A 12,291-nucleotide genomic window follows, 5' to 3' on the forward strand; every position below is an offset into this window, starting at 1 on the left:
TCCAGCATTCTGTATGTGTTGCCAAAACTTTATGAACAATGGCAATATATGCCAAATCATTAACAAAAATAAAACATAAGCAGAACTAACCTGACTAAGAATTCTTCCAGACTGTCCTCCAGTCATTTCGACAAGTTCAAAAATGGGAAAATTCCAACTATTTAGTTTATCCATGCACAGCCCAGTGTTTTCTATATCTATTGAGTCAAGTGAAAGGTCTGGCACTTGCTGTTGATTTAAAGAAAAAATCAATGATGGTGTTGCAGTATCATTAAAATGCATTTTTGTAAAGTAATTTCATAAAGATTAACTGTGTCAAATACTGTTTCATTAACTACCATCCTGAACACACCCAACTGTTACATTGTTCACTCCCATGCAACCACTACACTATTACCCCCATCCTTTGTAGCATTCAAGGCCGCAATCCCTCCTCACTGGTGAAACAGCATTTTTGTTTCTATTTTATCATTTTATACTGCATCTCTGCAGGGGAGAGCAGAAGCAGAACTTGTGATCACTTGAATATTATATTTTCATATAAATAATATGTGATTTCCATCATTTGCAATATAAATTCTCCATTCCACTTCCTCCTATTTAAATGTTTAAATAAGACATTTTACAATCTTCAAAATCAAAAATAAATTCAACAGTCTCAGTGTTTAACCACTCTTCCTCTTTTCTCTAACATGGAATTGTTAATGGTTATCTATTTTTATTAACCACCATGTTTCTTTATAATTGTAACCACCTACATCTTTTGTCCTTTGCCCTAGAACAGACCTTAGACAACTCTGTCTATTCCTTGCTTGCCAACTGCCCATTTGAAACTTTCCCCAAACTGACAAAATACCATGAATTTTGTGTCAACCAAACCTTCAGGAAATACACTCAGTTTACAAAGAATGCTAGTTTAATTAAGCAGAAACATCCCATGCCCATTTGTGCCGAAACACCTCTCTACCCCACCAATGATCCTTCTACAATTAATTTCTTGGTAAGTTTCTATAAGAGAATGCCAAGTTGGAGCAAGGTTTTAATTCAGTTCCAGATGGGAGGTAGATTTATCTTTTACATTCATTTTATCTGTCTACAAAACACCTGATATATGATAAAGAATTCCAGAAGTCCTGAGGATATGAAAGACACTACGTTAGTAACTACATACACAATAGAAGGTTGCTTTAATTTTTGAATTAACTTTTACGATTCATTCAGTGTGATGTTTTAACCCACACAGCAAAATTGTTTGAAAAGATTCAATAAAAATATTTCATATCACCTGAAAATTTTTTAACTTCAATGCACATGAAATAATTTAAAATACTTAAAATTTCTAAGTATAGTATCTGTGCTGCAATTAATATTTTAATGAATTGCTGCACAGGAATGGAGATTATTGGGAATGCTTTAAGGTGTCCATAGATACAAATATGAATAAATTTCAAATTATGTCTGCAAAACTGGCAAATAAAAGCTAAAGAGCATCTTACCCCAGATTTACTATTCTGTTGTTCTATCAGCTGATCCTCGTGATTTGTAAATTTCTTGGATTTTTTGCTCTCTTGCTGATCTTTACATTCTGTCCCCACTGTATCCTTTGATTCCTTCAATTCATTGTTACTAGCAGCATTTTCAGTACCTTCATCTTTAAAAAAATAAAGCATATTCTTCATATTCAAATTTTCAATATTTCTAAAAATGGTTTTATACTTTGATATAATCATGGACTTATTTTTTTCCTTGGTAAAAGCAAATTACAGTGGTTAAATCAAATTAAAAATATTTGTTTTTATCCTGAACATAAGTTACGTTTTATTGTTAAGTTTTTTTCTAACTTTTCAAATGCACCTCTAACATTTATGAACTAGTTCTACTAAAATTAAAACACTCTTTTTAATTTTTTAAGAATCTCAACTGTGAGATTTTTCAATGTTGCAGCCAGGCCAGAAAATACAGCTTTTTAAAATGAATGGTATTATCCCTGGACAACAAGGGGAATGAATAATGCCTCTAACATCATATTAAATTATAACAACAAAAACAAATTACATCAGTAGTGAAACACAAATTAAAGTGTTTTTTTTTTAGAGGGGAATACTTAACATTCACAAATACAGACTTTGTTTATGAACGTACCTGGTTTCTTGACATGTGGTGATTCTGCAACTGTTTGCAAATCTGTATTTTGAACAGGTCTAGTCACATGCCGGCCACAACTAGTACAGTTATGTGAAAGAACAAACAATACATTGGGGAGAAAATGAACAAAGTGCATAAATACTTATTTTCCTCTTTATATGTACTTAAAGATAAAATAAAGAATTGGTTTTACTTTCTTAAAATTTAGATTTGAAAAGAGAGCCTAAATGTAAAACAGCTCAAAGCTGCGTTGTCTATTTTATAATCAATCTGGGAAATCATAGTATTTATTGTGTTTTTAAGGCAAAATAAAACTTGTACCTTGGGCCTGTGGCTGAAAGTCAAAACTAGAACATCAAGCGTGGATCGTACCTATGCATACAACAATAAACTCCACTTTGTCTCAACCACGTTTATGAAAGTGCAGCAAGTCACTCTACTTATAGGGAATGTTGCTCAAGGAATAATGCATTTTTAAACTGTGCAATAGAAACTTCTTTTATAATAAACATAGTGTTAGTTTATACTTGAATCTTTATCAATTGACAGGCAGCCATATTTAACTGAGATTTGGAATAAAAATTCTATAAAACATTGAATAAGAAAAATAGATTTTCTCAAAATCATGCAAATATGATTCCTAATTGTATCTTGCCCTGGTGTTTTCTTCAATTTTTTTTTATTAAGGATGTGAGAGTGGTTTTTCAAAATAAAAAATGAATATATTAGAACCTTGTTTTTTTCAGTCAGATCTGAGAGATATGGAATTCCTATTCTTTTCAACTAAAAACTCCAGCTTCTGGCCAGATAATTTGAGCTACGGTAAAACCTTATTTTGAATCATAAAGCTTCTGGGTTCTAGCATGACTGTAAAGAAGCAGAATTCAGGCTGACACTCCATCAAAACTGAACTGTCAAAGATGTCAAATTACAGAAACCAATCTGAAACCGCAATCTCTATCTATTATAAAGTGGATATGAAAGACCACAGAGCATTTTTTCAAAAAGTAGGGAATCAGAATCAGAATTAGGGGTTTAATATCACTGGCATATGCCATGAAATTTGTTGTTTTGTAGAAGCAGTACATTGCAATACATATAATAAAAATATAAATTACAATTAACGAATATATATTTTTCTCTTTTAAATTAAATTAGCAGTGCAGAAAGAGAGAATAAAAACTGAGGTAGTGTTCATGGGTTCATTTACCATTCAGAAATCTGATGGCACCGGAGAAGCTGTTCCTTAAACATTGAATGTGTCCTCAGGCTCATGTACCTCCTCCTTGATGGTAGTATATCCTGGGTGATAATGATGGATGTCACCATTTTGAGGCATCACCTTTTGAAGATGTCCTGGATGCTGAGAAGGCTAGTTCCCCATGATGGAACTGACTATGTTCCCAATTTTCTGAAGCTTTTTCTGATCCTGTGCAGTGGCCCTTCAATACCAGATGGTGATGCAACCAGTTAGAATGCTCTCCACAGTACATCTGCAAAAATCTGCAAGTGTCTTTCATGACATACCAATTCTCCTAAAACTCCTAATGAGATGTAGCCATTGTCATGCCTTCTTGGTAATTGCATCAATATGTTGAGCCCAGGATAGATCTTCAGAAATGTTGACACCCAGGAACTTGAAACTGCTCACTCTTTCCACTGATGATCCCTCAATGAGGTCTGGTGTCTGTTTGTTCGACTTCACCTTTCTGAAGTCCACAATCAATTCCTTGGTTATGCTGCCATTGCTGCAACACCAGTCAACCAGTTGATCTATCTGGCTCCTGTATGCCTCCTCGTCACCAGCTGAAATTCTGCCAACAATAGCTGTGTCTCCAGAAAACTTACAGATAGCATTTAAGCTGTGCCCAGCCACACAATCATGGGTGGAGAAAGTGTAGAACGGTGCGCCAGTGTTGAGTGTCAACAAGGAGGAGGAATTGTTATTTCTGTTCTGCACAGACTCCCAGTGAGGAAGTCACGGATCCAGTTGCAGTGGGAGGTACAGAGGCCCAGGTTCTGGAGCTTGCTGATTTAAACTGAGGGTATGATTGCGTTGAATGCTGAGCTATAATTAATAAAGAGCAGCCTGGTGTAGGTACTATTCTCCAGGCCAAATAGAAAACCAGTGAGATTGCATCCTCATTAGACCTACTGTGACAATAGGCAAATTGCAGCAAGTCCAAGGTGCTTGCTTAGGCAGGAGCTGATCCTAGCCATGACCAACCTCTCAAACCACTTCATCTCAGGTAGATGTGAGTCCACTTGGCAATAGTCATTGAGGCAGCTCATCCTACTCTTCTTGGGCACAGGTATAATTGTCGACCTTTTGAAGCAAGTGGGAACCTCTGACTGCAGCAGTGGGAGATTGAAGGTATCCTCGAACACCCCTGCTAGTTGTTGGCACAGGTTTTCAGAGCCCTACCAGGTACACCATCAGGGCCTGATGCTTTACAAGGGTTCACCCTCTTGAAAGGTATTCTGATGTTGGCCTCCGAGACAATGATCACATATCAACAGATGCTGCAGGGACTGCCACAGGTGTAATTTTATTCTCCCTTTCAAAGCATGCATAAAAGATATTGAGGTCATCTGGGAGTGAAGCATCACAGCTATTCATGATGTTAAGTTTCATTCTGTAGTAAATAATGGCCTGCATACCCTGCCAGTGCTGATGTGCATTCAATTCCGTTTGTAACCTCAATCGGTTTTACTTTCTTGCCCTTAAAATTGACTTCCGTATGTCATACCTGACCTATACAAGAACTGTACAAGTTCTTGTATAGGTATCTCACAATCAGTGCAATATTTGTTAAAAACCTTATGGAATTTCTTATTAATCTTGAACATAACATTATCAGCTTAATCAAAACTGTATCATAGGTATTTTCTTTCAAAAAGTTAAATTGAGAGAATAAAGTTATATTATCTTATTCCCTTGAAATGTTCATGTCTTCTCTATTTTGCTTTTTAAGAAATCACACTCAATTTTCAGCACACACATTCAGTAATGTATCATGTACCTGCTGCAGAGTATTGTGCTTGATATTCTAGCTGATTGTTGAAACTCTGGAGAACTAAATGTGTATCCAATTGGTTTATGAAGATTCACAGTTGGTTTGGTCAAAATATCAGCTGTATCAGGAAATTCTACTGGTGAGCGATTAAAGCTTGTCATTGCCCCTGGTCCATGAGTTGGGGAATTCACAGGACTGAGGCTTGGAGAAGTACCTAGAACAAAAAGAGGATTCACAGTTGAATCAAACTATACCACAAATATTTTATTTCAAAATCTCTAGTTTGAGGAAATGTATATTTAATTCCAAATAAATTTTCAAATATTTTCTGCTGTACTTTGACTACTTAAGCAGAATCAGTAGTAAATTATACATTTGGGCCTCTGTCAAAATTTTTCTGAACCAAATGCACCAAGTGTGCAACATGATAAGTTCCCTCTCAGAAATTTTTTCTCTACATTTCAGAAATTTTTTCTCCACTTGATGTACTGGTCTTGCCATGCATCCACTGTAATCTTCTCAGTGTGGGTAAACAAAGGATGTAAATCCACATTTCATCAATATGTGGCACTATACTCCACTACTTAAAATCTGAAATACCGAAAATAGATTGATAAACAACCTAAACCACATTACATTTAGGGTACAATATGATCCACGGCAGCACACTTCGCCTATTTATAATTTTGCGTAATGGTTTAGATGTGAAAATGCAATTCATTTTAACAGTTAGTAATCTTCACATCCTAATAGTTTTCATCATGCGAAAGCCAAAAAGAAAATTCTATAAGAGTGATGAAATCTATATGAAATATTCCCATAGAGATGTTGGAGTCGTAAAACTGCCCTTTTACCTCTTCCCTTCTTACTATTTAAGGACCAAACACTTCTCCCAGATGAAGCAGCAATTCATTGCACTACATCCAATTTGGCATTACAGAAACCAAAGCCATGGTTTGGGTCACTGCTTTATAGAACTTTTCATTCCAACCTCAAGCTTCCAGTTACCCATCATTTGAATTTTCTGTTCCAATCCTACTTTGACACACTATCTTAGGAATTGAAAGCCAATTCCAAGCAGCCTAAAACAAGTTTGCAATAAAGCACTACTTCCTTCTGTGTGTATTACAGCTGATTGGTACATGATACCAAATGAACAATTTAAAGTAACCAGTACATATAGTCATAGTCATATTTTATTGATCCCGGGGGAAATTGGTTTTCATTACAGTTGCACCATAAATAATTAAATAGTAATAAAACCATAAATAGTTAAATAGTAATATGTAAATTATGCCAGGAAATAAGTCCAGGACCAGCCTATTGGCTCAGGGTGTCTGACCCTCCTAGGGAGGAGTTGTAAAGTTTGATGGCCACAGGCAGGAATGACTTCCTATGATGCTCTGTGTTGCATCTCGGTGGAATGAGTCTCTGGCTGAATGTATTCCTGTGCCCAACCAGTACATTATGTAGTGGATGGGAGACATTGTCCAAGATGGCATGCAACTTGGACAGCATCCTCTTTTCAGACACCATCGTGAGAGAGTCCAGTTCCATCCCCACAACATCACTGGCCTTACGAATGAGTTTGTTGATTCTGTTATACATGGAGCCCTGCCACAAGACCCCCACCATCCAGGCTATGCCCTCTTCTCACTACTATTATAGAATATAGAATATTACAGCACAGTATAGGCCCTTCGGCCCACAATGTAGTGCCGACCCTTAAACCCTGCCTCCCATATAACCCCCATCTTAAATTCCTCCATATACCTGTCTAGTAGCCTCTTAAATTTCACTAGTGTATCTGCCTCCACCACTGACTCAGGCAGTGCATTCCACGCACCAACCATTCTCTGAGTAAAAAACCTTCCTCTAATATCCCCCTTGACCTTCCCACCCCTTACCTTAAAGCCATGCCCTCTTGTATTGAGCAGTGGTGCCCTGGGGAAGAGGCGCTGGCTGTCCACTCTATCCATTCCTCTTAATATCTTGTATACCTCTATCATGTCTCCTCTCATCCTCCTCCTCTCCAAAGAGTAAAGCCCCAACTCCCTTAATCTCTGATCATAATGCATACTCTCTAAACCAGGCAGCATCCTGGTAAATCTCCTCTGTACCCTTTCCAATGCTTCCACATCCTTCCTACAGTGAGGTGTTCAGAACTGGACACAGTACTCCAAGTGTGAACTAACCAGAGTTTTATAGAGCTGCATGATTACCTCGCAACTCTATCCCTCAACTTATGAAAGGTAACACCCCATAAGCTTTCTTAACTACCCTATCTACCTGTGAGGCAACTTTCAGGGATCTGTGGACATGTACCCCCAGATCCCTCTGCTCCTCTACACTTCCAAGTATCCTGCCATTTACTTTGTACTCTGCCTTGGAGTTCGTCCTTCCAAAGTATACCACCTCACACTTCTCCGGGTCCATCTGCCACTTCTCAGTCCACTTCTACATCCTATCAATGTCTCTCTGCAATCTTCGGCAATCCTCTACACTATCCACAACCTTTGTCTCATCTGCAAACTTGCCAACCCACCCTTCTACCCCCACATCCAGGTCGTTAATAAAAATCACAAAAAGTAGAGGTCCCAGAACCGATCCTTGTGGGACACCACTAGTCACAACCCACCAATCCGAATGTACTCCCTCCACCACGACCCTCTGCTTTCTGCAAGCAAACCAATCTGAATCCACCCATGAACTTAATGTACTATGAACTTAATTTTGTACCAAATTCTAAAACTCAATTTCTAATAAAATGTTTACTGGCATTTAAAAGAAAGAAACTCCTTTACATTGTTTGTATTTAGCAGTTACCTTACACTCTTAATAACACAAGTTTTTGTAAGCATGTGCTTTAGATAGTTTCTGATTGCTGTATTTTACTGATCCATAATTCCTTGAAAGAGGTATCACAGGTACATGGGGTTGTAAAGAGAGCTTTTGCCACATTGGCATTCATGAATCAAAGCACTGAGTACAGGAGTTGGAATGTCATGTTGAAGTTGTATAAGATGGTGGTGAGGCAAATCTGGAGTATTGTGTGCACTTCTATTTATCTACCTACAGGAGGGATACCAATAAGGTTGAAAGAGTACAAGAAAATTTACAAGGATGCTGCTGGAACTTGAGGACCCGAGTTACAGGGAAAGAATGAATAGGCTGGAGCATTGGAAAATGAGGGGAAATATGCTGAAGGTATACAAAACTATGAGGGGTATAGATTCAGTAAATGCAAGCAGGTTTATTTCCATTCAAGTTCGGCGAGACTAGAGCTAGAGTCATGGGTTAAGGGTAAAAGGTGAAATATCTCAGGGGATCCTGAAAGGGAACTTCACTGGTAAAAGTGTGGAATGCATGGGGGAGTGGTATGGAGCGCTATGATCCAGGTGCAGGTCGATGGGATGAGGCAGAATAATAGTTCGGCACAGACTAGATAGGCTGAAAGGCCTGTTTCTCTGCTGTAGCTCCCTATAACTTTATACCCAAAACGTCAGGCCCATCTTACATTGCTAAATTCTGCACATCAAAAACTTATGGAAAATATTTGCTGATAAACTGAGAGTTCATTATAGAAAATCTGATTTACAAATATGGCACAGTACATTCCAATACCATTTCACCTTGAAGCATCCTTGTTCGAACACTATTAATTTTTAGGGTTATTGTGTTTATAACAACATAAATAGGAAAAACTTTTTATTAAGTGTTACTAACTTTAAAAAGATTACAGTGCCTGTTGAGATATATCTATTGCTAAACAAGGAAAAAAACAAAAAAGATACATTTGTGAGCTTGGAAAATTCATCATAATGGTTTTGGATGCGCAGGTAACAGTTACACATGAAGCTGACTGGTGGTGTTGGGAATATTGGTTGCATGTGAAGGTTCAAGGAATTAGACAACCATAACTGCATGGAGATAAGCAAACTGCTGGGGTGGGAAGGAGAGAGACAGAGGCTACTAAAACAAACAATGGAGAATACAAAAGGCTTGGTGCTGCTGTATCAGAAGGTGAACACAAAGATGGAGCACAGAAGGGGAGGGGCCAAGGCAGTGGGATCACAAATTCCAAAAATATTTATGTTAAGGAGATATGGGTATGCATACCTAATGCCTTTAAATGCTCTCCATGTGGCCAAATTTAAATCCATCTATGGCTGCAGATGTCAACTGTAGTAGTAACACTTGATAATTCCCCAAGCAGCCTCACACAGAAACTTGCCATCTTTTGCACTTTTATTTTTATTGTAACTTACAGTATTTTATATGCTCTTCACTTTATTGCTGCCACAAAACAAAAAAATCACGACATTTGTCAGTGATAATAAAACTGATTCTGATTCAAAATAACACTGATTCTGACCTGCCCAAGTCCCTGCTAAATCAAAGCACATGAGCCAGGCAATTGTGAAAACTGAATTTAACTGTGAGATATACAATTCCAACTTCCAGGTAGCAGTCCTGATAGGGTTGACACTTTAATGCTGAAGGCAGCCTCAATTCTCTGGTTAAGACCTGACTCATGCCGTTTACAGATGTTGAAAATATGATGCAAGTTCACACAAGTTCCACAGTGTGTTGTGACAATTTTTTTTAACAAGAAAAATGAAAAATTTCTTGAAACCACCTTCAGTACAGGTGCAAACACGGTTCCTCCAAGACAGACCTTTTGTTTCCAGATATGAAGACCAAACATTAAATATATCTTGGCCTTTGTTTTTTTCGGGCAGCTCTTTGCAACAGAAAAATTTTTCTTGAATTTCACCATTATTTACAAATCATTTAAATGCTACAACATTGTCAGAGCTGGGGAGCAGCCAATACCCGCCAAAAGAACATCTGCAGGCATCCTGACCTCTGCAAGGGACTGGCAGCTGTTGGTGGACCTCAAACGGCAGCTGAAAGGTCCCCAACCATATCGCAGCCACCAGACTGCGACCAGACATTGTCTTTGTGTCTGAGTCTACTAAGCAAGTGGTGCTGCTGGAGCTGACAATCCCACGGGAAGATTGCTTGGAAGAGATCTTTGAAAGGAAGCTCTCCAAGTATGCAGGACTGGTCAGCAACTGTCAGCAGGCTGGATGGAGAGCGAGGTGTCTCCCAGTGGAGGTTGATTGTCAAGGATTCGCAGCCCATTTCTTAGCTACAGCCTTCAGCAAATTGGGCATCGAGGGAGAGAGGAAGAGGAGAGCCATCTGCAGTACCACCAGTGCGGCAGAAAGGGCCTCACGGTGGCTGTGTCTCAAAAGAGGGGAGCCATGGAGTCATAAGTAGCTAGCCATCTGAACACAAGCTGAGGTCTGATCAGCCCCAGCTGGATCACCTGGAGGAGGTTGTATGATGTTGAAAGACCCAAAACACCCGATGATTCCAGGAACTGAAATGTATCCAGAAGATGTGTCCAGAAGCATCAGTAGATGTAGGTACACAGCAACAGAAAGAAGTTTTCTCGAATTTCACCATCATTTACAAATCATTCAAATGCTACAACATGATATTTATTGATGTTATCTGTTGACTCGTCAATCTGGACAGAGAAGTTGTTGTTTTTCAGTTTATTACACAAAACCTCTTCTACATCATGTGACATCAATACATCAACTTATCATACTATCTGAGAGTGAAACCTTTTCAAATTCTTGCATTGCATCTTGTCCTAGCATTTTACCCTGTATAATTTAACATGCTGGTATTATTAGGTTCTCACCAACTGTGTGACTTTGCCTTTTCTGGGTAATAAGTTCTGCTACTCAATAACTTGCTTCCTGAATCCTGTTACTGACTGTAACTTTATTAACAAAAGCTTTACTCTACTTGTTTTAAGATTCCAATACCATTTAATATAATCAGTCATATAGCTCTGATTTGTAGTTGAATAATTTTGCTGGAACCATTGCGACATTTGTAAGTTGTTTACCACAGACTAGCACAATGGAATAGGACAACTTAGATCACCAGTCCATGTAAAACCCTTTGATAAGTAGCTTTCATTGTAAAGGCTGACTTTTCTTTGTATCCACTGTTGCATCATAAGAACGGCATAATAAATAACTAAATGAGAAAACTGCAAAAAATATGAAAATATGTAAAATGTGGCAAGCCAGCAGTTGAATTGCGGCGTGTAAAATTTCCTTCTTTAGAGTGAAAATTTCCCTCCAGCTTTCTACTACACCAGTAGAGTTCATTCGCTCCCATAAGTCAATCGGCAGCACATTAGGGGAAGCTGGGGAAGGTAATTCAGGAAGAAGTGGTTGACATCACAACCCAAGTTGGAAGAGTCCATTCAATGCTCAGAAAACACACTTCATGCTCCTCATCAGCCTACTGTCCTCCCCCTATGTAAAACAGTGTTCAACAGCGCACACCATCAGCCTACCATCCTCCCCTCTGTGTAATACAGTGCTCACCAATTATCAGCCTACCGTCCTCCCCTTCATGCAATACAGCACTAACCAATCATCAACGGCTTCCTCTATCTCACATCAAAAACTGAGAATGGACTCAACCAAATAAACATGGTCCAACTACGCACTGCCATACTGGGCTGAGATTGCTAATGGGACTGCTTGGTCACAGCCCACCACTGGGAGCACTAGCATCGTACATTGCGCAATGTTCAGAAAATGAGATTTATTTTTTTTAAAATCACAATCTCTCACCAAACCCTCAATGACCTCTTGCAGAACCCCAGTTGAGAAACACTGTTCTAAGATGTGTGCACATGCATTGTTTGCTACCAGCACACAAAGAAATTTAAACTGCATGTCACCCTCTACCTCGTTGGCATGTTAAATATATTTCACAATTGTACACAATCACATTTCATTTTCTGGTTTCTGATGCGGACGGTGTAGACACCGTGGAGTTTGCAATGAATTGTCTGCAGATTTTAGAACTGGCTTATTTGTACTGTTTTTATTGAAGAAATTATTGATTTACTATATTGAATTCCAAAGAAGAAAAGGGCACGAAGAGCAAAAGAACTGCGAGCTCATTTAAAGCAGAATGGCTTAATGAAACAATAGAAATTGTTATACCGAAAGCTCATGACATACAATAAATACAGAAACTGGCGTGACATGCGTGTACTGTCACGATGCTAAGGTTGCTGGAGAAT

General features: G+C 38.4%; 1 protein-coding gene across 3 annotated transcripts in view; it reads right to left on the reverse strand.

Moving 5' to 3' along the window:
- pde3b (phosphodiesterase 3B) overlaps positions 1-12,291 on the reverse strand; it is a 193,841-nt gene that overhangs the window by 15,256 nt on the left and 166,294 nt on the right. For all 3 annotated transcript variants that reach the window (XM_072272529.1, XM_072272530.1, XM_072272531.1), the window contains exons 6-9: positions 5,169-5,376; positions 2,143-2,222; positions 1,497-1,651; positions 91-228 (exon numbers count right to left, since the gene is read on the reverse strand). In XM_072272529.1, coding sequence (XP_072128630.1) covers positions 91-228; positions 1,497-1,651; positions 2,143-2,222; positions 5,169-5,376 — 581 coding nt within the window. The remainder of the gene's footprint in view (positions 1-90; positions 229-1,496; positions 1,652-2,142; positions 2,223-5,168; positions 5,377-12,291) is intronic.

Source organism: Mobula birostris, chromosome 11 (genome assembly GCF_030028105.1).
Source record: "Mobula birostris isolate sMobBir1 chromosome 11, sMobBir1.hap1, whole genome shotgun sequence".
Taxonomy (NCBI): domain Eukaryota; kingdom Metazoa; phylum Chordata; class Chondrichthyes; order Myliobatiformes; family Myliobatidae; genus Mobula; species Mobula birostris.